The sequence below is a fragment of the Myotis daubentonii genome, chromosome 5 (genome assembly GCF_963259705.1).
Source record: "Myotis daubentonii chromosome 5, mMyoDau2.1, whole genome shotgun sequence".
NCBI lineage: Eukaryota > Metazoa > Chordata > Mammalia > Chiroptera > Vespertilionidae > Myotis > Myotis daubentonii.
This window is the reverse complement of record NC_081844.1, coordinates 111,210,965-111,235,630: the sequence shown is the minus strand read 5'-3', so window position 1 is coordinate 111,235,630 and position 24,666 is coordinate 111,210,965. Positions and strand designations below refer to the sequence as shown.

Genomic DNA, 24,666 nt, shown 5'->3' with positions numbered 1-24,666 from the left:
GCCAGCTGGGCAGCCGCGCTCAACAGGCCACCCATGGGGTCTGCTCTCCTCTCCCTCCTGGGCCCCAGGGCCCCCTCTGAGCCCCAGGCTCACAGCTGTCTGTCCTGACACGTGGCCCGGGGCCTGCAGCGTCCCCAGGGCCAGGGAAGGCGGCTGGGAAGGGCGCACTTTCAGGGAACATGTTCTGGGCTGCATGTGCCCTGCGTGTCCTCCAGGGCCCAGCGGGCGGCTCTCAGTCACTGCGGGGCCTGCACGTGACCCCTCTGCCCACAGCCCTCAACCAAGGGCCCCGCCCCCCAGCCCTGTGTGGGCAGGTCTCCCACCGTCCCCCAGGCCCAACGCTGTCCTCCGATTCCTTGTTGCATGTTAGGTTGTTGGTCTCCTGGGGCACGCACACACACACGCAGAAGCTCACAGACACTTGCACCTCTGGGTTCAGGGAGGGTCTAGGTCGGTTGGAGGGGTGGGTTGCAGCCGGCCCCGCCTGGTGGGGCCTCAGGGTCTCCCTCGGACCGGATGACCCTGCCGCGGGCTGCAGTCCCAACTGCGAGTGAGGCCTGGTTCTAAGAAAGGGCCCACGACTGCCCCTCGGGGTGGGCACCTCAGGGGCAGGAAGTGTTCGCGCCCCCTCCCCGGCCATCCCGAGGACCCTGCCCTGGCTGAGCTGAACAGCGACAGGCCAATGAGGGGGCCCCTCGGCGGCACCCCAATCTCGGTTTACAGCTGGTCTGAGCCGACCAGCAGGCGTGGGCTCAGGGAAGGAGGGAGGGCAGCCCCTGGTGCCCCCACCTACACCTGGGTGACTCGGGCACCGGTCCTGGGCATGCCCCCCTTCCCTGCTTGTGGGCAGGTCCTCCTGAGGCCCAGAGCCCCCGCACCAGCCTCCAACACGCGGATCAAGCCACAGCACAGCCCACTTTATTCCAGGCTGACTTTATTCCAGGCTGTGACTGGGGCAGGGCTGGAGGGAAGCGGACACCCCGCTTTGAGGAGCTCTCCCTGGCCCCAGGCTCCCCTGGGGGTCATGGTTTGGGCAGGACGAGGGGCTGGGGGTGGAGGCAGCCAATACCTGGCAGGTGACCCTCCACCTCAACCAGGCACTGGGGCCTCCTGGGGAAACGGGCCCCCATGCCACCCCCTCGTCCCAAACCTGTTCTCACAGACACCCTCCAAGGCCTGGAGCAGGGCACCTGGGCCGTCTCGGGCTGTAAGCGGACGCCAGCAGCTCTCTGGGTATGGGGGTGAGCTGAGCTCAGGCCTCCTTCCTCCAAGGGGTCAGACAGCAAGGTCAGGCCTGGGACTGGGGGTCACTGGGCAGCGCTGAGTCCTGAACTGGGCCTGGGAGGTGCCCCAGGGGGCTCGGTGCAGGCAGCCTGGGCTGGGCACTAGATGGGGCCTCTGACCCCAGGACCCATGGCTTGAGGGCCAGGTCTGTGTCCCCCCTCCAGTCCCCGGACCCCACCACTAACACACACCAGAGGCTCAATAAATACTTGTTGAGAGGGTGGGGGGAGGGGAGGGGAGGGGAAGGGAGGGGTGGGGTGAGGAGGTGGGCAGTGCAGGGGGCCTGCAGGCCACCCGCTGCCCCACAGTCCAGCCTCCGTGGTCGGGGTGGGTCCTCAGGCGGGTGGGTGGCAGGGGAGGAAGGGTGGTCAGTGGGCCGGGGAGGGAGGGAGGGACAGCAGCATGATGGGGTCGGAGGTCAGACAGGTGGGCCCACGATGAGGTTTTGGAGAAGCAGGTCCTGGCGGTGACGGCTCAGGGCCCTGCGGAGCCCAGACGGCCCCCGCGACGGAGCCTGGGCCGCCCCGGGCTGGTGGCGGCTCCCTCGGTCCGCGGCCCACGGCCAGGCCAGGTGAGTCCAGTCCTCCAGGTGAGTCCAGTCCTCGGCCGGGACCAGCCCTCAGGGCTTGTGTTTGAAGTGAGCTTCCACTGGAAAAGGGGCAGGCGCTGGGCTGGGGCACGGCCATGCCGGTGGCCGGCTGCCCCCCGCCAGCCCTGCCGGCCCTCACCTGCGTACTCCTGGGGCAGCATGGGCCTGTCCACCACCTTCCGGAAGGCCTCCACCCACGCCCGCCGCTCCGGCTCGGACTCGCAGGCCAGCAGGAACCTGCGCTCCGGCGTGACGATGGTGATGCCGTGGGGCCAGTGGTGGCCCTGGGCGGACGGCGGGAGCCCGTCCAGCACCGTGTAGCCGCTCTCCCGGCTGCCGATGAAGACTTCCCCCCGGGCGAAGGCGTCCTGAGGGCGGGGACAGGCTGACCGGCGGCCCCTCAGGCCGCCACCCGCGGGCGTGGGGCCACGAGGGCAGTTTTCGGGGCACCTCCCTGTCCAAACCCAGCTTCACGCAGGGCTGGCGGGGCCACGGCCGGGACCCCCAGCCTCTCCCCCCCCCCCCGCAGCAGAGCTGCCCCGCGTGGGTGCCGGGCTCGGCGTGGGTGCCGGGGGCACGTCGCCCGCCCGGCCGCGCCCTGCCCTACCAGGGGGTCCTTGAAGTACATGAGCCTCCGGTCGTCCATGGTGAACCAGCGCCTCCGGAAGCCTTCCGTCTGCTGTGGGTCAGAGCCGGCGGCCGGCGGTTGGCTGATGCGGCCCTTCCCCAGTGACCACAGCTCCGCCGCGGGCGGGGGCGGGGCCGTGGGCCCATCACCCGGCAGCTCGGCCCCCTCGTGCTCCTGTGGGCGCCCGCCCAGGGCCTGGCACCTGCCGCTCCTCCCGCTGTGCCCCTCCCTCCACTGCCCCCAGCCTGCGCCTCCCGCCCGCCAGCGCCTCGCCCTCCCTGTGGGCCCAGGTGGGGCCTGACCTGAGGTCCCCTCCCCCTGGTCCTGGGTCATTGGGGCCCCTGCTCTTACACAACATTTTGGGGGCCTGGACCACCCACACCCCAGTGACCCGCTAGCAATGCACAGGCAGGTCGAGGCCTGGCCGGAGTGTGGCTGCCCTTCCACCTCCACCCCCGACCCCCAGGACGGAGGCCGGTCGCGGAGCGAGGGGGCCTGGGAGCCGAGGGGACGCACCTTGGGGCCGGTTTTCTCCATGTAGCCCTCCTTCAGGTAGTTCCTGGTCAGCTTCGGCACCAGCTGGGGGGAAAGGCCCTGCTGTCCCGGCTGTCCCCCCCAGCCCCACCCTGCAGCTGGGGCAGAGCCTCAGCATAGAGGAGGGCTGCCGTGGTCACTTCAGGGGGCCACAGAGGTCAGGGGGCCACCAGTGGGGAGGGGGTCACAGGTATCGGGGGGGCCTCTGGGGGCCCACGGGGGCCTCGGTCAGCCCCCAGCCCACCAGCCCAGGGGCAACGGCCGCCACTCACGTCAGCGTCGCTGGCCCCCGGGAAGGCCACCTGCAGGTAGTGGAAGCGGGCGGCCCGGAGCGCGTTGAACCAGTCGGCCATCTCCTGGGGGCAGAGCGGGTGTGGGCTGCAGCCTCCTACGGCGACCCCGCCCGCCCAGGGGCCTCCCCAGAGCCCTGCCCTCCGCCCGGCCGGCCGGCCCAGTGGACGAACATCACCCCATGAGCCAGGAGGTCGGGGTTCGATTCCCGGTCGGGGCACAGGCCCGGACTGTGGGTTCCATCCCCAGGGTGGGGTGTGGAGGCAGCGGATCCATGATTCTCTCTCATGGATGTTTCTCTCCCTTCCTCCCTGAAATCAATAAATATTTTTTAAATGTTAAAAAAAAAAAAAAGCCCTGCCGGCCTCCCGCGGGCCCTTCCTGGAAGCGTTGAGAATGGGGGGCTGGAGGGTCCCCGGAAGTTCACATCAGCCATGACCCCCACCCTGCCCGCTGCACCTCCCATCAGGACAGGCTCCAGCAGGGCCACCGCTTCCTTCCACTCGCCCTGTCACCTTCTCAGGGATGCGTGTCGCCCGCCACAGGCCCTTTGCACGTGCCCTTCCCCCTCCCTCACCGCTGTCCTTGCCCTCAGTCACTCTCCCCGTTGTCCGCTCTCACTCCCTGGCCGGCATTTTAGTCCCTTGGCTCCGACTGATGTCTGTCTCCTGCCAGACCCCAGGAGGGAAGGAGATGGAGGGGGAGGGGGAGGGGGAGGGGGAGGAGAGCCGAGAGGCAGCCCAGCCTGTCACAGCCCCAGGAGCTGGGAAGGGGGAGACGGGTCTGGGGTGGGGGAGGGGATCTGAGCCAAAGACCTGCTGGCTGTCCCCCCTGACCCCATGGGTGATGGAGGCTGACTGCAGAGGGTGGAGGAGGGTGTGGAGGGGGTGTGCATGGGGACACCTGTCCAGACGCTGAAGGTGAGTGACCGTGCACCCCAGCCCGGAGCCCCGTCCTGCCACGCCCCGTGCTGGTCCCGGCCCGGCAGGAGGCGTTTCCTCTGGGGCTGACCAGCTCCGTGTCAGGAAACCTCCCGCGAACGACAGGCAGACAGACAGGCGGACAGACAGGCGGACAGGCAGGAGCACGGTGTTAGCGGGAAGCCGCTCTGACACAGTCACCAACGGAGAACAAGAACAGAAGCAGGCCTGGAAGGCAGCCGGGGGCATCTCCCAGAAAGCAGAGGGGCGGGACGAGGGGGCGTGGAGGGCTGCGGGCGGCGCCTGAGTCGCAGGAGATTGGGAGAGAAGAGAACTGAGAGGGCGAAGGAGGAGCTGCCGCCGGCTCCTGGCCCGGCCTCTGGCCTGAGGACGGGCGGCTCCCAGCAGCGGACAGACCCGTCTGGTCCAAGGGTCGGTGCTGCCGCCACGGAATTGGAGGAGCTCGGGCTCCACAGGGGCCGGTCCTCGGGGCCTCGCTCTTTCCCGGAGCTGCTGACAGGGTGTCCCCAGCGGAGGCGGGACGGTCCGGTCCGCCCAGGGGTGTCGGCTGCAGGACAGACGCCCGCTGCCGGGCCGGCTCGCTCCACGGCCTCAATCAGTGGAGAGCGGGGGAGTGTGTGTGTGTGTGTGTGAGGGTTAGTGTGTGTGTGTGTGTGCGCGGCGGGGTATGAGCGCCCAGGCAGCCGCGTGGGGAAGACGGCGTCAGCTCCAGGGACAAGACTCGCGGAAGGAAAGGAAACGAGTGTGCCCTCCGGCTCTGGTCGCACACACGTGGTCACGGCCAGGGAAACGCAGAGAACAGGTGTGGGCAACCTCGCAGTGTGAGTGTGTGAATGTGTGTGTTAGTGTGTGTGTCAGTGAGTGTGCGTGTGAGTCAGCATGAGTGTGTGTGTGTGTATCAGTGTGAGTGTGTGTGTCAGTGTGCGTGTGAGTCAGCATGAGTGTGAGTGTGATTGTGTGACTGTGTGTGTGAGTGTGAGGGTTAGTGTGTGTATCAGTGTGTGTGTCAGTGAGTGTGCGTGTGAGTCAGCATGTGTGAGTCAGCATGTGTGTGTGTCTGTGTGTCAGTGTGTGTCAGTGTGAGTGTGTCAGTGTGTGTGAGTGTGAGGGTTAGTGTGTGTGTGTCAGTGTGAGTATGTGAGAGAGTGTCAGTGTTTGTGTGCCAGTGTGAGTGTGTGAGTGTGAGGGTTAGTGTGTGTGTGTGTGTCAGTGTTTGAGTGTGTCAGTGTGAGTGTGTGTGTCAGAGTGTGTGTGAGTGTGAGTGTGAGGCGGCGACGGGCAGTGCTGGGGGGACCGTCCTCCATAGGAGGTCATGGCACGGCCGCCAGACAGGTCAGTGAGAACCCCCGAGACGAGGACTCTGGGAGGAGGCGGAGCAGGAGCCGGGGACCCCGTCCCCCCCACCCGCACACCCACTGCGGGGCCCGCTGCCCGGCCTGGGAGCTGAGGCTGCAGGGGGGACAGTGACCTCCAAACGCTGGTCAGTCCAGCCCTGACCGGCCCTGCGGCCGCTGACCTGCCCGGAGCGACCAGCACGCGCTGGGCTGGCAGGAGCCGGAAGGCAAGGCCCCTCCTCAGACGCGGCCTGTGCTCTGTCGCTGGGGCTCTGGTCACGGGGGTGCCACCACCGCTGTCCACCTCCCCTCCAGCCAAAGGGACGTCCAAGGACTTAAAGGGCCAGTGCCCTCTTTTTGCCCCTTCATTTTAAAAAATATATTATTTTATTGATTTCAGAGAGGAAGGAAGAGGGAGAGAGAGAACATCAATGATGGGAGAGAATCACGGACCGGCTGCCTCCTGCAGGCCCCCCACTGGGGACGGAGCCCAAACCCGGGCCTGTGCCCCGACCGGGAATCGAACGCTGACCTCCTGGGTCACAGGTGGGCGCTCAATCCCTGAGCCGCGCCCACTGGGCTCGCCCCTTCTTTCTTTGCTTTTCCCTTTGGGGAGCCAGACATTAAAGACCAGGGCACTCAGAGGCTGCATGTTCAGGGGAATTAGAAAGTGACCACGTGACCAGAAAAGGCTCCGAAAAGACCCGGGAAGACATTACTTTATAGCTCAGGTTGTCTCAGCACAGAACAGCCCAACAACACACACTCTCACTCTCACACACGCTCACACACGCACATTCACACACATGCACACACTCACATACACTCACACACACGCACACACATACTCTCACAGACACACACACGCACACACACACGCACACACAGACACACTCTCACACACAGACACACGCACACTCTCTCTCACACACACACACATATACACTCTCACACACAGACACACACAGAGACACACACACACAGAGACACATGCACACACATGCACACACACATACACTTACACACAGACACACACACACTCTCACACAGAGACACACACACACAGAGACACATGCACACACATGCACACACACATACACTTACACACAGACACACACAGAGACACACAGACACACACAGACACACACACACACACACAGAAGGGCCCGCCCAGCCCGCGCCCACCTTCCCGTCCTCGTGGTAGATGAAGATGTTGCGGGTGCTGTTGTCCTTCAGGTAGGTGACCTGCAGGCCGTGCGGGTGTCCGATCTTGGCCGGCTGGAAGGTGGCGTTCAGGTGCTCAATCTTCATGATGGCCTTGGGCTCCTTGGCCTGTGAAGCAGGGCCAGGCTTAACGCCAGGCAGGCAGGGGTCTCCACCCTCGAGGGCGCGGGCAGGGTGGGCGCGCGGGTGCCCCCTGGGCCTGGGCTCCTGGCCTGGAGTCCAGCGTGGCTCCTGGCAGAGAGGGCACGGGCGTGCCCAGTGGGCGGGCCCTCTGCCTGCAGCACGCGGCTCCCTCGCCCTGTGCCCGGCCGGCCGGCCCCGTGGTCACTGCATCTCAGGGGATGTTCTGAGCTGGAGCCAGTCTACGGTGGGTCTGCCAGCTGCAGGGCCTTGGGGTCCCTGCACCCCCCCCACATGTTGCCTGGGGGACCCAGGTCAACCCAGCATGTGTGGTCCTGTCCCTCTGAGGCCTGGAAATGCCACCAGGGAAGTGCCCGCATCCCTGTTCCCAGCACCCCAGGCCGGGCTCGCAGCGACAGACCCAGCGTTGGCCGGGGGGCCGGGGGGGCATGCCCCTCAGGAAGAGGAAGTCCCCCAGAGCCGTGTGCGGGCAGCTGAGGACATGGACCCGGCGCCGCTGCCCCACCCGCTCACATCATGTCTGTTGAAATACTTCAGGGCCCCCTCACGCTCCGTCAGCACAAACTTCCGGCTGAGAAACTGCCCGTTGTCCCGGCCGCGCTTCCAGAGGAAACCCTCTCGGTATCCTGGGGGGAGAGGGACGGGGTCAGGGGCACGGTGGCCGGGGCGGAGCCTCCATGTGGCCCCGGCGAGACGGCCCCGGGCCTGCCCACGTGAGCACTCGCCCAGGGAACCTCCGCCGGCCTTCGGGGCGATGCTCGGGGTGCAGCCTCTCCCACAGGCCGGAGCGGGGCCCCCCGACACGGCGCCCCCTCTCCCCGACCCCGAGCATCGCCCCGGACAAGGCCCCCCCAGCACCGACCCGCTCATCTCCTCACTCCCCGGCGGAGGCGCCTCCTGTTCTCTCCCCATCGGACAGAGGACACGAGGCTCGGCTCAGCGACAGTCCTGGCCGAGCCATCCCTGGCAGAAGGGGCACCGCGGTCAGAGGCCTGGAGCCCTCGCCCACCGGCCCTGCCCGCCAGGCCCAGCAGGTGGCAGCAGAGCCCAGGAAAGCCGGGCAGCCGGGGAGGCCCACCGTGACCCCACCTCCCGTCAGCCGTGCTAAGGCCTCCCCCATCCAGAGACCAACAGCCAGGCTCCCCCAGCCGGTGGGTGCTTCCCGCCCCTGCGCCGCCAGGAGCCTCCCTCAGGTGCCCGACAGCAGCTGCCTGGGCGCTGACTCGGCCCCACAGCGACAGCTCCCGGCCTCAGCCTGCGCCCCGGGGTGGGGCGTGGGGCGTCGCAGCATCCGGCCCCGTGGGCTCAGGCCAGCAGCCTGCAGCCGCGGTGCAGAGTGTGGTGCCCAGAGACACAGCCCAGCCCGAGGGGCCTGGGGCTTTCCCCCACAGCTTGACCGTGCCCCCCAAGAGAGACCTGCCCCCCGAGAGGGACCGGGCCCCCCGAGAGAGACCTGCCCCCCGAGAGAGACCTGCCCCCCGAGAGAGACCTGCCCCCCGAGAGGGATCGGGCCCCCCAAGAGAGACCTGCCCCCCGAGAGGGACCGGGCCCCCCAAAAGAGACCTGGCCCCCGAGAGGGACCGGGCCCCCGAGAGAGACCTGCCCCCCGAGAGGGACCGGGCCCCCCGAGAGAGACCTGCCCCCCGAGAGGGACCTGCCCCCTGAGAGGGACCGGGCCCCCCGAGAGAGACCTGCCCCCCGAGAGGGACCGGGCCCCCCGAGAGGGACCTGCCCCCCAAGAGAGACCTGTCCCCCGAGAGAGACCTGCCCCCCGAGAGGGACCGGGCCCCCAAGAGAGACCTGCCCCCCCAAAAGAGACCAGCCGCCCCCCCGAGAGGGGCTCACCAGGCTCACCCAGTGGGCCAGGCCCCACGTGCCTTCACTCAACCAGGAGCTGCCAGGAGGGTCCCTGGCCGTGAGCTGCAGCAGGGGGGCCAGGTGGCAGGGCTCTGGCCCAGAGCTGTTATGGGGGCGCTGGGCTGTGTCCTCATTTTGTGCACAGGGAATCCAGGGCCCGAAGATATTTCCTGACACAGAGCAGCCAGCAGGGAATTGCTCCCTGGGGGGGCGGCGGCTAATGGGGAGGCTGGGTCTGGCCAGGGGGCTCCCCAGGGTCACCCTCACCCCCTAGTGATCCCAGCAGCACCCAGCACAGGGCGCACAGAGGAGACCCTGTGCTCACGATGGGCCGGCCGGCCTCTGGAGCGCCCTCCGCCTGCACCTGCCTGTGGATGCCCTGCCCAGGTGTCTGGCACCTGGCAGAGCTGGGGTCGGGGCCAGATTAGCCCAAGATCACCCCCTCCCCACCCAGATGCCCCAAATCCTGAGACCCACAGGAGAACAGCAACCCCGAAACCCATGTGGAACATGCTGCCAGGATGGGGGGCTCAGGGCCGGGTCCAGTGGGGAGCTGCCCAGATCCCAGGGCGGGAGTAGATGCCCAGATCTCGGGGGGCAGATGCCTGGATCTCAGGGGGCAGAGTCAGTGTGCCTGTCTCCCAGCTGAACCTCACAAACGGCTCGACCCCCCACCAGCCGCCAGGGGGATGCTGTGGGCCCACTGTGTGCCCGCACTGATGTCACTTACGGCTTCCAACAATAACCCCAGACTGGGCCCCACGGCCCCACCACACGGACAGGGAAACCGAGGCACAGGCAGGCTCTGTCACCGTCAGGAAGCCCCTGGCTCCACCGCGCCCCCAGGTCCCTGTGACATTCAGGACAGGGGTGGGGGGGAGCCGGACCTCCCGCTCTAACAGCCAGTGGCTCAGGCCCAGGAGCAGCGGGGGGTGGAGCAGCGGGGGGCCCGGCCTCCGCGGGAAGCGCTGTGTCTGTGGGTGACGGGGGCATTGTCTGCGGGTGAAAGCGGGGCATTGTCTGCGCCCCTGAGGCTCTGGCTGGAGGCAGGCGGGTGTGGGGAGGGGCCAGAAGCAGCCGGTCCCAGGGTCACCCAAGCTGGCAGGGGCCTCTGGGAACCTGGGCAGGGACCGCCCACATGGCCTTGGTGAGGTGGGATGGGGAGTGCCAGGCTGGCACCTGCCCTAATGGGCCCACCTGGAGCCAGTCCCCTGGCCACACCCTCGCTCCCTGACAGTAGGTCCTGCCTGGCCTGTGAGAGCCCGTGCAGTGACGAGGGAGGCAGGGTGGCTGCATGCTCCCCCCCGGGCTGCCATCGCCACCGCTGTGGCCTGCCATCAAAGCCCAGCCAACAGAACTCCTGTCCTGGGCACAGAGGTGCCCTCGCCCACCTGCCACCAGCGCAGGCCCTGCACCCCCAGTTCCCATGTGTTTCACGCTCGGGACGCGCTTGAAGGATGCTGGCTGGTGGCTGTCCAGTGTCCCTCAGGCTGTTTCTGTTTCTGTGCATGTTTCAGCGTAGAATGGTGACTCCGTGGTGGGGACTCCGTGGTGGGGACTCCGTGGTGGGGACTCCGTGGTGGGGACTCCGTGGTGCTGACTCCGTGGTGGGGACTCCGTGGTGCTGACTCCGTGGTGCGGACTCCGTGGTGCGGACTCCGTGGTGGGGACTCCGTGGTGGGGACTCCGTGGTGGGGACTCCGTGGTGCTGACTCCGTGGTGGGGACTCCGTGGTGCTGACTCCGTGGTGCGGACTCCGTGGTGGGGACTCCGTGGTGGGGACTCCGTGGTGCTGACTCCGTGGTGGGGACTCCGTGGTGGAGACTCCGTGGTGCTGACTCCGTGGTGGGGACTCCGTGGTGCTGACTCCGTGGTGGGGACTCCGTGGTGGGGACTCCGTGGTGGAGACTCCGTGGTGCGGACTCCGTGGTGCGGACTCCGTGGTGCTGACTCCGTGCTGGTGAGGCCGTGGTGACGTGTGAGGTAGAGCTGGTCACCCAGGAAGGGGGTCTGCTGGGAGTCAGTACCTTTCCCTTTGCCCTCAGCACCGGGACCACACCCTCGGAGGCCAGTGTCACGCAGGTCTTGTCCACGAGGGGCTCCTGGCTCCACGCAGCCTCCACGTCTGCATTTCTCCGCGCTCGTTAGCTGGTTTCTGATGTGAGAATGCGTCCCCCGCCCCCTGGTTCACCCATCCGTCTGTGTGGACCACGGACGTTTGTCGTTATTCATCTCGTCGTCGGTCAGACTGTCCGCTGCGGCCACCAGGAGCCTCTCCGGCCGTAGGACTGCCCCTGCGATGCCGGGGGCGAGCGAGGCTCCTGAGACGAGGACGGGGCAGCCTGTGAGCCGGGCGCTTCCCCTTCTCCCCCGGGGACTCCGCCTTCCGCGTGAGCGCCTCCGTGAGAAAGTGTGCAAATCTGGTGGCAAGTCCAGAGGCAAGGCGGGAAGTGCCCCCGGGAGTCCCAGCTCCTCACAGGGCGGGGGGAGCCCTCACAGACCAGACCCAGGGCTGGGCTGGGGTCTGGGGCCATCACCCCCCTGTAGGGGGCTCATCTCTCGGCCTGCCCTCCAGGCCTGCACAGGGGCAGTGGTGAGGCAGGAGGAGAAGGGGAGGAAGGCTGGGGGCGGGGCTGGAGGCGCTGGGGGCTGCCCGCTTCATCCAGCTGAGTGCTGGGCAGGATTCGGGTCTGAGGCCCTGGCCGGCCAGGCGGTCCAGGCTGTGGGGGACCGGACACCCCTGATGCTGCTGTCATCCTGGCCAGAGACTCGAGCTGCGGGAGGCATTGGGGTGACAGGAGGAGAGGAGAGGCCTCTGTCATGAGCAGGTGAGTTTAGAGGCTGTTTGGGTGGGACCCATGCACATGGCCACGGCTGGGGGTCCTCTGTCTCTCCCTCTCTCTCTCTCTCTCTCTCTCTCTCTCTCTCTCACACACACACACACACACACACACACACACACACACACACACACACGACGCTGCTTCTGGAACCCAGCCCCGCCCCCTTCCTCCCCTGAGGACGACTCCGGGTCCGAGGGCACACATCACGTCCTGGCGAAGGTCACACGCCCACCCGACCCGTCGAGCCAGAGACCAGACCTCCTCCATGTCTGTGACCGTCACACAGCCCCTCTGCACACAGAGCCCGCACGACCGGTGCCGTCGGGACCTGCGGGGCTGCAGGTGCCAGGAGGGCGGGTCCAACCCAGGGAGGCAGAACCAGAGGTGGACGCGCGGGGCCTGAGCCTGACAACACGGACCGAGCCCTGGACCCAGCGAGCCTGCAGGCAGCCCGGCTGTCAGCCACACCCTTTCCTCTCGTCCTTACACCTGAGTTGGATTTCTGTTACTTACAACCAAAGCTTCCGAAATTGAAAATAGACACAGAAATTCAGGGCCATGTTATGTCAGCCGCCCCCGCCCCCCCCCCCCGCCCCCGCTGGAAATGAGGTCGCCCCATATCGTTATCAATTGCTGAGACGCTGACACCGGAGACAGGGACTCGGGGTGCGTTGGCCTGGGGTTCCAGAGCAAGCAGGCGGGTGCGGGACAGGAGGGAGCCGTGGGAGGGTCCCGGGGGCTAAACAGGCACAGCAGGCCATGGGCACCCCCCCCCCAACCCCGCCAGCCCCATGTCAGGGATGTTAGCAGAGGAGGGAGTGGCTGTGTGGGTGACGGTGACTGAGTCAGGGCTACAGGGTGGCCAGGCGTCGAGGCAGAGGACTGTAGGAGGGGACGCCGGAGGAGGGGGGACCATAGGAGGGAGTGAGGGGGATCAGAGGGGGAGGGGGGATCAGAGGGGGAAGGGGGAGGGAGTCGGGGGGGGAGGGGGGACCGGAGTGCTGCCTGCAGGAGCGCTGGCACAGAGAGCCACTTGCTGCCTCGGACAGCAGACTGGAAGTGGGAACCAGTCCCGGCCTGAGCCTGGTGGCCGTGGGCGGGAGACAGGCGTGTGGAGGGACCGCCCCTCACACCCCCATTCCAGGCCGCACACACCACGGAGGTGACAGCCTCGGGCACGGCCACCCCGGCTTGTGGCGCCTCCACAAGGTCCCCTCTGCCCCCACCCGCCCGGCAGTGCCTCCCACACCAGCCAAGAGGCCCGCAGCCCTGGGGTCGCTCCGGCAGCCCTGCGGTCCCCACGCCGCCGGGCCTGGCTGCGAGTGGAGGGACTCGAGCAGCGGGCGGCCCAGCTCACAGCCGGGAGGCCCTGCGCCTGACCGTGTTCAGACCCGCGAGCCGCCCGTCCCGTCCCGTCCCGGGTCCCGGGTCCGGGCGGCCCCGCAGCCGGAGGGCGGAGGCGGACAGCGCTCACCTGCCGAGTAGGGCTCCTGCTTCTCGGGGTCCGTGAACTCCTGCCGCTCGTACTTGGCCCGGATCCACTGCTCGCGCAGGAGGCTGCGGGCAGACACAGGGGCCTGAGCCGGCCGCGTGGACGGGGCTCCCGGAGGACCGCGGCCAGAGAGGCGGGAGCGTGTCCAGGCCCCAAACGCAGGCCAGGCCCAGCTTCGGGGCTAAAGCTCTTGCTGATCAGATGCGTGGCCACTAACGCTTCCCCTTCCAAACCCCGGATTGACGCTCCCGGTCGGTCACCACTCGTGGTCTCGGTATAGTCACCAGGGGTGCAGCCTCCGCCGCAACCAGTTCCAGAACGTTCCCTCCCCCATAGAAACCGGGGCCCATTCGCAGTCACCCCTGGACCCGCACCGCGAACCCCGACCGACCGCGCAGGCGGCGGCTTTGGGACGTGTCCCCTCTGAGCACCTGTGTTCAGGCAGCGCAGGGCGCAAGGTGCGGGGCCGGGGGCGCCCCTGGTTGTGCGGGAGGCGGGACTCCTGCCGGGACTTGGAGAAGGGATAGGCCCCGCCCATCCAGGGTCAGACCCCGCCCCATCCAGGGTCAGGCCCCGCCCACAGCGAGATGCCCACACCGAGGCCCTGCCCGCAGGGAGGCCCCGCCCACGGGAGGCCCCTCTCACATGGAGGCCCCGCCCACCGTGAGATACCCACACCGAGGCCCTGCCCACAGGGAGGCCCCGCCCCACCCACGGGAGGGCCCACCCATGGGAGGCCCCGCCCACCACAAGATACCCACTGTGGCCCCACCCACAGGGAGGACCCGCCCATACTGAGGACCCGCCCACAGGGAGACCCCGCCCACAGGGAGGCCCCGCCCATGGGAGGCCCCGCCCCCGCGGGTCCGTGGCTCTGGGCGGGGAAGGGCCCTCTGGCTGAGGCAGCTCAGAGGACTCGGGCCCTTGGAGTCCAGACAGGTCTCCTGCACCCGGAGCAGGGGCTGCCCCTGGAGCTGGAGGGCGGGGGTGGGGCAGGGAGGGGGGAGGGGGGGCACCTGCCACAGGCCCCTGCGGACACGGTCCGGCTCATTTCCTGGGCTCCCGCGCGCTGGTTCTGGGGTCTGACCGCCATCCTGAGCGCCTTTCTGCACCCCCTCCTGCTGTGGGACGCCCTGCCCGGAGGGGGCCAGGCTTGCCTCCCCGGGAGGTGACCCGGACGTTGGCCCGTGGCTGCCTCTGCCTCCTCCGCACGTGCTGCTGGGGCTGCATTGCGCCCCCCCCCCCCACCCCATAACCTAACCCCAGGCCCTCAGAGGGGCCCCTTTGGGACAGGCTGGTGCAGGTGGTAAATTAAGATGCGGTCACCCTGGGGTGGGGCGGCCCGATCGAGGGGACATGTGGCTGCAGACGGTGCTGGCCACTCGCCCAGGAGAGGCCCTGGGAGCCCCGCACGCCTGCTGGGAGCCCAGCGTCCAGCACTGAGGGAGGCGCCCGTCACAGGCTGGTCTCTGGGCTCTCAGCCGCCCCCCCCCCTCCCCCCAGGAGGTGGGCCCTGCAGACAGGGCTCTAGACTTCCGGGGTGAGAGGGGCGCCCACAGGCCCTCCTCCGCCTGCCCAGCCCTCCCACAGGAAGCGGTGGGGGGAGGGGGGCGGGCTGTTGCCATCAGTGAGATGGAGAGGAGGGTATGACTGTCAGTATCGAAACCCGAAACCCGAAACCCGAAAACCGAGCACCAGTGGGACAGGAAGAGCCTGGGTCCCGCGGCCCTGGGTCACTGGCCAGCACCCCCACCCCCCGAAAGGACCCTTGGAGCCGCCTGCTTCTCCCCGATTCCAGCTCACAGGGCTCCAACCCTCGACCAGAGGAGCGGAGGGACCACTGTGTCCGGAGAACTCACGCTGGGCCACGTACTCACCCCTCAGGCTCACATCACCCCATTCGTCCCCAGGGCACCTGGTGGCTCACAGCTGGGAGGGGCTCAGCCTCCGGGAGGCGGGTGCAGGCCTGTCCCGCAGGGAGCCCTGGGCTACTGTGTGCCCTTCAGACACAAGGGATCAGACCACCGTCCGCCCTCCCACAGCTGTACAGGGTACACGGGCATGAACACCTACCCCTCCTGCCCGCCCACAGCCTGTACAGGGTACACGGGCATGAACACCTACCCTGCCCGCCCTCCCACAGCTGTACAGGGTACATGGCTCCACCTACACCTCCCACCCTCCCACAGCCTGTACAGGGTACACGGGCATGAACACCCATCAGCACAGCACACCGGGTGCCAGCATCCCAGCAAGGACACAGCCTGGGGTCAGTCTGTCCCTGTCCCAGGCTCACAGGCGGGACACACAGGACAGGAGGCAAATGACCCTCCACAGAGCACCTGCAGCCGGCGACCACGGCCCAGCTCAGGACAGCTGCCTGGCGGCTGGTGCCTCCGAGGCCGCAGCCCGGGCCGGCTTCCCTGGGCCCAGAAGTGGCCGAGCTCGAGGACGTGCCGCCGGCGCCTCTGGGGGCTCACGGGCAGTGCGAGGGCCGGAGCAGGCCACCAGTGTCGGGGCCCGCCTCCCGCCTCCACCGGACTGGTGCGCTGATGGCAACAGTGCCCACCCTCCTCTCCTCCTCTAACCAAAGCGGAAGCAGCGCCGCCCCACACCCACAGGGGCGGTCGGTGTGCAGGGGGGCTGCCGGGAGAGGCGGGGATTCGCATCGCTGGCCTGGGAGGGGTCGGGGGGGGGGATTCGTGGGTGGAGATGCTCCCCTTCCTGGTCCCAGCTCCTCAGCTGGGGCCCGGGTCACCCTGGGAAGCACTCAACCCCTCGGGACTCGGCTCCCTGGTCCAAAGAGGGGCTCATTCCCCTTCTCTCCGAGCCTGAGCAGCGTGGGCCCCGCAGGGAGGGGCAACCGTGGGGTGGGCCTGAGTGACCGGAGGGCCAGTCCCGCTGGGGAGCACAGAGGGACCACGGGGGGGGGGGGCACTGATTCAGAGATGAGAAGTGTGGGGAGGGGGGAGCCATGTGGGAGGGTCTCCCAGGGCCCCTCCCTGAGAACCTGGGGCCACAGGCCCTCACACTCACCCGACTTCCAGAACCCACAGGGGTGCCCACCCTGTGCTGGGAGCTGGGAAGAGAGAATCTGAGGGGCCTCCAGCCCACAGGATCCCAGGAGGAAAGTGCTAAGTGTCCCCCCTGTGAGTGGCCAGAGGAGGGTGGGGCCTCAGGAGAAAGAGAAAGGGAGCCAGGCCTGAGGGTGCTGGGGGACAGGGCACCGGGGGACAGGGCACCGGGGGGCAGGGCACCAGGGGGAGCAGGGCACTTGGGGACAGGGCACTGGGGGACAGGGAACCAGGGGGACAGGGAACCAGGGGGACAGGGCACCGGGGGGACAGGGGACCGGGGGGACAGGGCACCAGGGGACAGGGCACCAGGGTGCAGGGCACCAGAGGGACAGGGCACCGGGGGGACAGGGAACCAGGGAGACAGGGAACCGGGGGGACAGGGAACCAGGGGGACAGGGCACCGGGGGACAGGGCACCGGGGGGACAGGGCACTGGGGGACAGGGCACCAGGGGGACAGGGCACCGGGGGGCAGGGCACTGGGGGACAGGGCACTGGGGAGCAGGGCACTGCGGGTGGGAGTGGGGACGAGCATCCAGCCGGGACAGGACGGAGAAGCTCAGAGCTGGCAGAGCACCCAGGCGGAGCGCAGCCTGTGAGGCCCGTGGAGGCACGCGGAGATGAGTGAGGGATGCAGGGTCCCCCGGCCACGGCCGCCCCTGGGCCAGGCGAGCCACACACACGGCAGCTCTCAGACCCGGGAACCCAGGGGCTGAGCTACCAGCTGCAAACCGCCCTTCAGTGCCTGGGCCCCAGCCGCCGCCCAAGAACCAAGCAAGGAGGCCGAGTGGGGCTGCCCTGGGCGGCCGAGGCCCAGCTTCCAGCTCTCTGGGCGCAGCCGTTCCCGCCCTCCCTCCCCTCCCGCCCCCCCTCCCCTGCCCCGTGGTCCTCCACAGCTACCCCCCCCCCCCCCCCGCTGTTTACCAGCGACGACAAAGCCCGTCTGTTACTCACTGGCAGTCGGAGGGCGTGGGCCGGTAGTAGAAAGATGGCACTTGGGACTCGTATGTGGCCCTGGCAGCGTCGTTCCCGTGGGCGGCCATGAACTGGGAGGGAGAGGACGGGTCAGAGCACCGAGGGCCTGGCCAGCGCTGGGCTGGGACCTCCCAGCACCTCCTCTCCCAGGGGGATCTGGGTGAGGAGGACGAACCTGCCCTTTCCCCGCAGGTGGCAGGGGCCCTGGGAGGGTGCACAGAGGGGAGCACCCCGAGATGAGACGGGCACCCCGCTGCCGGCTGCTCCCCCTCGAGGCGCCCACATCTGCCCCCCACGGCCGGGCTTGTTCAATCAGGGGACCCTATTTAGGGAGCAGCCAGCGTGTGCCAGACACAGGCAGGGCCCTGCGGACGGCCCCGCACGAGGCTGCCGAGCCGCTGAGGCACACAGGCCGCAGGGATGGGGAACGTGGGAAGGAGGGCAGAGCAGGAGGTGGCAGGGCGGGGAGGGGACCACGCCGGCGACGGTGCCTGGCCACAGTGGCCGCGAGGACAAGGAGAAGAGGGCCCCTGTGCTTCAGCCCTCGACGTCTGATCTCCGACAGAAAGCCCGGCCCCTGAAGTCATTGCACTTTGAGGGCCATGGATCCTGAACATGGGGGACCCCAAAAGACCAACTGGAAAACACCACCAACAAGACATTTCAGCAGAAAGCTGCCACCAAGGCAGAGTTCCAGAACGGTCCACGGCCTGGCCAGTGTGGCTCAGTGGACAGAGCTCCGGCCTGCAGACCGAAGGGTCCCAGGTTCGATTCCTGGTCAGGGCTCATGCCCAGGTTGTGGGCTCGATCCCCAGCGGGGGCATGCAGGAGGCAGCCCATCCATGATTCTCTCTCATCATGGATGTTTCTATCTCTCTCTCCCTCTCCCTTCCTCTCTGAAATCAATAAAAAAAATTTTTTTAAAATAATGTCAGTTGCTGTTAGAAAAAAGATTTAAAAAATAATAAATAAATAAAATGGTCGCTGTTCTCCAGCAGTGTAACAGAAGGAAGGTCCGCTGGTGATTTTTGTGCCTAAGAATCAGCCTAAGGAGAACTGTGCATTCTCTACGCAGAAACACCGTCTCCTTGCCTGGCTGGTGTGGCTCATTGGTTAAGCGCTGGCCTGTGAACAAGAGGTCACAGTTCAATTTCGGGTCAGGGCCCGTGCTTGGGTTGCAGGCTGGATCCCCATTAGGGGCGTGCAGGAGGCAGCCCATCAATGATTCTCTCTCATCCATGTTTTATCTCTCTCTCCTTTCCTCACTGAAATCAATAAAAACACTGTTTTTTAAAAAGCAATGGAAAAATTATCCTCGAGTGAGAATTAACCAAAAATCATGGAGGAGGGGCGGAAGAGATTAACCAAAGGACTTATATGCACATGTGCATAGCCCGTGGACAGACAATAGTTCAGGAAAGGCCTGGGGAGGGAACCGGAGCCGGGTGGAGGGAATCAAAGGGGGGGGGGGGTGAAAGGGGACATCTGTAATACTTTCAACAATCTATATATATAAAAGCCCAAGCAACCGAACGACCAACCGGTAGCTGACGCACACTGACCACCAGGGGGCAGGCGCCCAATGCACAGGCATGGAAACATGGAACAGACTGACGAATCTCAGAGGGGAGGGTGAGGGCATGAAGAGATTAACCGAAGATGTTAATACTAGAGGCCCAGTGCACGGATTCATGCACTGGTGGGGGCCCTCGACCTGCCCTGTGGGGATCGGGCCGAAAGCGGCTCTCCGACATCACTGGAGGTCCCGGATTGTGAGAGGGCGCAGGCCAGGCTGAGGGATCCCCCGGTGCATGAGTCCGTGCACTGGGCTTCTAGTAAAAAAAAAAAGTCAAACTCAAACAACACACAAATAAATAAATAAAATATCCCACCTTCGACTGCAAAGACTAAAAACTAAAATAAAAATCATGGGGTACTTTTAAGAATCATTTCAGGAAACCGTAGGAGGAAATCTTTGCGACTTTCGCTTAGGAAATGGTTTCTTAGATCTGATACCGAAAGTACCGGCAACAAAGGAAAAACATGGAACTTCTTCAAAATTAAACGCGTTTGTGCTTCAGAGGGTGCCGCCAAGATGGCGAGCGTGAAGAACCTCAAAGGCCCGCTGCTGCAGGAGGGAAGCCGGACGGACAGCTCACGTGCTGTGGTTCCTTCTGTGTAGCGTGTAAGGTCCAGAGCGGGCAAAGCGGGGGGGGGGGGGGGGGGGGGGGGGGGGGGGGGCGCGCAGGGGCTGGGGGCGGGGCCAGGACTCAGGGCGGAGCCAATGCTCAGGGTGGGGGCGGGACCTGGGTGGGGCCAGGGATCGGGGGCGGGGCCAGGGCTCGGGGGCGGGGCCAGGGCTCAGGGCGGGGCCAATGCTCGGGGGGGGTGGGGGCGGGGACCTGGGTGGGGCCAGGGCTCGGGGGCGGGGCCAGGGGAGGGGGAGGGCAGAGTGACTGCTGGGGGCGGGGTCTCCTCCACGGGATGGAAACGTTTTTGGGACTAGACGTGAGGTGGTGGTTTGCACACATTGTCGATGTGCTAAATGCCCTGAACTCTTTAAAGTTGATTTCACCACAGTGCGCCTTAAGAATATAAACTGTACCTTTTGCATTTAAAAATTATTGCAAAAGGAAGTTCAAAGACAACCCACAATGAGAAACAGTTGTTTACAAACACCTTAGGTGATAAGGGACTTGTACCCAGGATATATAAAGAACTCTCCATAATAAAAACCCCTAGCTCGGTAACAAAAGGACCAATAACCCGGTTTTGAAATGGGTAAAGGGTTTGAATCGACATTTCTCCAAAGATGGCACCCAAGTGGCCCGGACACAGGTGAGAAGGTGCTGGAGGCCGGCAGCCAGTGGGGAGGGGCAAGCCAAGACCGGGTGAGATCGCAGCTCACACTCGGGGCGGCTGGCGCCAGGGACAGACAGCAACCGCGCGGACAAGGAGGGGGGCACACGCAGCGGGCGCCAGGGCACAGCCGTTGGGAAAGTCTGGCAGGTCCTCGAATGTGAGAGAGGCGCCAGAAGACCCAGCGATTCTGCTCCGGCTGGAGGGCTGGAGGCGGAACGCGGCCCCAGACCCCGCACCGAGCTCACAGCGCATTCCCGGCAGACCGACCAGGGGAAAGGAGACCGCCGGGCGCCCTGAGCCCAGCGTGGCACACAGCGCCCACCCACCGCGGAAGGTGCTGGGCTGCGGCTGCGGCTGGGCGAGGCGCCGGGGACGGAGCCTGTGCGTGTGACCCGCCAGCGGACGCCCCCCACGGGCTGGAGCGGGAGCTGGGGGGGCGGCGGCCGGTGCCGTGAAGATGTTCTGAAATTAGATGCCGGTGGCTGCACAGCCTGGGAGCTGCGCTTTAAAAGGGCGGGTTGTGTGGCGTGTGAGTTACTCTCAGTGAAGCTGTGATGAGTAAAAATAGTTGTGGGGTAGGCAGCCCGAGTTTGCTAGAAACCCTCAAACCACAAAGGAAAGGCTGACACATCGGACATCAAAGGGAAACCTCTCCACTGCGAACCCCCGTGAGCGAAGTCACAACAAGGGACCCAGAAAAACAGCCACTGCCGCTTCCAAGGGCTCAACTCCCTGAAGTGCAAGAACCGCGAGAGAGTGGGAGTCACTAGCCCGGCCCGCGGGAGACAGGGGACCCCGAAACCTCACACGGACGGGCGACTTCCTCCAAGACAAGGGGATCCACCGAAGACCCTTTGGGGCCAGTTACTCCTTCCCCTCAGCAAAGGGCCCGCCTCAGAGCCAGCGCGGGGGGCGGGGACGGGACGGACAGACCTCTCGGGCCGCAGTCCACCCCTGACTGTGCACGTCCCCTGGCCCCCGACCCCACCGGTACCAGCCTGGTCACTGGCCCGGGTCACAGTGGGAGGAGACGAGACCCACGTGTCCGTCCATGGGGCCACCTCTGCTTTAAGGACAACACGGGGCATGAAGGGCGAGACCCTGCCCCGTCCAGCACCAGGGGCCTCGCCCCGGTCCCAGCAGCTCGCAGTTCTGGGCGCTTCTCCCCTCCTTCCTGACAGGCGTCTCCCCACGTGTGACTTCCAGCCCAGAGCCTCCTGCCCTGGGATCGCAGCAGCTCCCCCCCTGCCTCCCCAGCCCCAAGGGGCCAGGCCCCACCTGCTCCACCCCTCCTCTGCCCCACACCCCACCTGGGGCCTCCCCAGCCGTGCCTGCTGCCTCTCCACCTCCTTGGGGCTGAGGAGGGCACCCGCCTGTCCCCTCCCTAAGGCCTTCCCCAGGGCCAGCAACCTCCCCAGCCCCCTGCAGCGAGAGCTCGACAGACCTGTGTCAGGGTGGGCGGGGGTCGTGACCTCCGTGGCGCCCACGAGGGTGAGCGGTAAAACCCTAAGAGCAGGGGGCCCAGTCCTCGCATGGCTGAGCACGGCCCCCAGGTGTTGGGACTCGAGGACCAAAGCCCCAAGAGCTAGCTGCCCATGGAGGGGTCCTTCACCCTCTCTCTGCAGCTGCCCCACAAGGGACGGGGGGGGGTGGGAATCACCCCAGATGGGTCCCCAGCCTCAGGGCCCCCCAGGCCCAGCCCTGGAGCCTGGAGCACCAGGGATGAAGGGGCCTTCCAGGGCCCAGGGCGGCCTGAGCACGCCGCCCCCCCCCCCCCCGCCATACCTCCACTTGGGCCTCCTCCCAGGCGTCCAGGCGGACGGACTTGACCTTGCTGACCTGCGGGATGTTGCGGTGAATGGCGGAGCAGCTCAGGCAGATGAACACGCCCAGGGTATAGGAGGCCCAGTCGGGATCTGGAAGGCAAAGGCCAGCGTCTGGTCACGGGGGGAGCGGGGCCGGTCGCAGCTGGGAGCCCAGCCTGCAGGGGCCTCCTTTGGGCCTGGGCCACCCCTCTGTGCAGGGCAGCTGGGGAGGAGGCTCTCCCCAGGGGAGCAGCAGCGCCCTGACACCCGCTGCCTGGGGCCAGAGCTGCCCAACCCCCGAGTGGACATGCGTCCCGTGGGGGACGCTGACGACCCAAGTCCAAGGACGGACGCGCAACGACGCACACATTTGTCCCCGGTGACGGGGACCCGGGCTGGACCATGCGCGCAGCCCACTCGGGGGCGGGGCGCAGCGCACTCGGGGGCGGGACACATCGCGCGTCCAGTTTATTGAGAAGGCTGAGCAGACACGCGTGTGGGTGATGCCGACCGGCAGGTGCTGACCCCCAGCCCACGTGGGAGGGGCCAGGGCTCTGTGCTTCTGTGGGTTCATGTCTCTCTCTCTGACCCAGGGCACAGGGGCCCTCCTGTCCCCCAGCCCTGCGTCCAGGCCCCTCCCTGTCCCCCAGCCCAGCGTCCAGGCCCCTCCCTGTCCCCCAGCCCAGCGTCCAGGCCCCTCCCTGTCCCCCAGCCCAGCGTCCAGGCCCCTCCCTGTCCCCCAGCCCAGCGTCCAGGCCCCTCCCTGTCCCCCAGCCCAGCGTCCAGGCCCCTCCCTGTCCCCCAGCTCAGCCTCCAGGCCCCTCCCTGTCCCCCAGCCCAGCGTCCAGGCACCTCCCTGTCCCCCAGCCCAGCGTCCAGGCCCCTCCCTGTCCCCCAGCCCAGCGTCCAGGCCCCTCCCTGTCCCCCAGCCCAGCGTCCAGGCCCCTCCCTGTCCCCCAGCCCAGCATCCAGGCCCCTACCTGTCCCCCAGCCCAGCCTCTAGGCCCCTCCCTGTCCCCCAGCCCAGCGTCCAGGCCCCGTCCTGAAGGCAGGAAGTGGAGGCCAGGAGGCAGGTCGCCGGCCCAAGACACAGCTTCTAAGTGACACTCGGAATAGAGACGTTTCAGAGAAAAAAGCTGCGTCGCCCGCGGGCCTGCCCAGCCTGACGCTCCCCGGGGCTGTGGGCATGGAGCTGCCTCCTGTGGGTGGACGGCTGGGAGGGCAGGCTCACTGGGGGCTGGGGTGGGCAGGGGCTCCGGGTGGATCTAGGCGGCGGAGGAGGAGAAGTGCCCCCCCCCCACAGGACCCCTTCCTGCACTGGGATTGGCTCACATCAGGGGGCCCACCAAGGCCTGCATGGGTCTGGGCAGTGCAGAGACCCCAAGGCCTTGGAGCCTTGCCTCTGGGGGGCCTCCCCCCCCAAGAGCTGTGCCAGGAGGGGAGGGCCGGAGAGGCCGGGGCCCTCCCACCAACACGTCTGTGCGCCCAGCACACCCCTGCCCACTGCTGGCTTCCTGCCCCTCCCCCAGGGCCGCGGCCGCAGTCTGCCAGCCCCCAAGCTGCGGCCATCCTTTCGGGGCGCACAGCACACCACTTTCTGCTTGGAAGACTCTCCCAGGCCGCCTCCAGCCCAGAGGCTGCCCTGACCCCTGGGGAGTCGCCCCCGCCCGCCTCGCCTGCACCTGAGCCCGAAGGTCCCCGCACACAGAGCTCCCTGACCCCTGGGGGCACCAGTCAGAGGCCCTGTCACTTCACAGCACCCACCGCGGGCGTGTCTGTTCATCCGCCCACTGCCTCGCCCAGAAGGTAAAGGGTGGGCGCCCGCAGGGGAGGGCCCGATGGCCGCCCTGCCCTGAGCTCCCTCCACCACCAGGGTGACCGCTGGCTGCAGAGGGCCAGGCCTCCACCCCGTGGGACCAGGGCTGGGAGGGGCCAGAAGCCAGGCATCTGTGAGACCCCGGAGGTGGGCGCGGGCTCTGGGGGGCTGTGTGGGGGGGAGGCCCACGCCCCGGTTCTGAGCCTCCGTGGGGGCAGGGGACACACTGACCTCCACCCACAGGCTTTCCAGCCACAGACAGGAGACACCCCCGACGGAGCTGTCACGGGCACGCGGGACACGGGGTTTCCAGTCCCGGCCACGCACACGGCTGGACAGTGGCAGAGGCCACCGCAGGGCCCGCCCCGGGACACCCTGGCCACGGGCACGGGCAGGCGGCCTCCTCGGCCCCAGGAGCCGGCTCCCTCTTTGCGAAAATGCTGGCAAACAGGAAATGAGGAAGCGCTCGGACCCACGGCCGGAACCTCGGAGGCACCAACAGGGAGGAGGGGCCCTGCGCCGGCGCGGACTCAGGGGAGACAGTGGCCCACGGGCTGCGGTCCGGCAGCTGGGCTCGGTGGGGGTGGGGTGGGGGGGTGGGGGTCCGGGGCGGGGCCTCACGGGGCGGGGTCTCGTGGGGGCGGGGCCTCCCGGGGGCGGGGTCTCGTGGGGGCGGGGGGCTCACGGGGGCAGGGCCTCACGGGGCGGGGCCTCACGGGGGCGGGGCCTCCGGGGGCGGGGGGCTCACGGGGCGGGGCCTCACGGGGGCGGGGCCTCCCGGCGGGGCAGCGGGTGAGGGCGGGGCTGGGGCCCCAGCGGCAGTTTCCATGGAAACCACAGGCGTGGGGCAATCAGTGGTTTTTCTCCCGAAGCAGGAAAGGGGGTGTGGCCTCCTCACGCCGCCCACTCAGCGGCCAACCCCGCGGGACACACAATCGCGGGCCCACGGAGCCCCAGGGTGTGCTGTCCGGCCTC

At 67.3% G+C, this 24,666-nt stretch overlaps 1 protein-coding gene across 2 annotated transcripts in view; it reads right to left on the bottom strand.

Moving 5' to 3' along the window:
• Nucleotides 1-1,217: 1,217 nt before the first annotated feature.
• Nucleotides 1,218-24,666, bottom strand: part of ADAP1 (ArfGAP with dual PH domains 1) — a 34,804-nt gene continuing 11,355 nt past the window's right edge. Inside the window, exons 2-11 of one of the 2 annotated variants that reach the window (XM_059699464.1) lie at nt 21,856-21,986; nt 17,188-17,279; nt 13,141-13,223; nt 7,480-7,592; nt 6,787-6,933; nt 3,308-3,391; nt 3,018-3,080; nt 2,481-2,549; nt 2,013-2,241; nt 1,218-1,932 (exon numbers count right to left, since the gene is read on the bottom strand). In XM_059699464.1, coding sequence (XP_059555447.1) covers nt 1,904-1,932; nt 2,013-2,241; nt 2,481-2,549; nt 3,018-3,080; nt 3,308-3,391; nt 6,787-6,933; nt 7,480-7,592; nt 13,141-13,223; nt 17,188-17,279; nt 21,856-21,986 — 1,040 coding nt within the window. In that variant the 3' untranslated portion in view covers nt 1,218-1,903. Of the gene's footprint in view, nt 1,933-2,012; nt 2,242-2,480; nt 2,553-3,017; nt 3,081-3,307; nt 3,392-6,786; nt 6,934-7,479; nt 7,593-13,140; nt 13,224-17,187; nt 17,280-21,855; nt 21,987-24,666 lie in introns of both variants that reach the window. The other variant, XM_059699463.1, reaches the window with a different exon arrangement.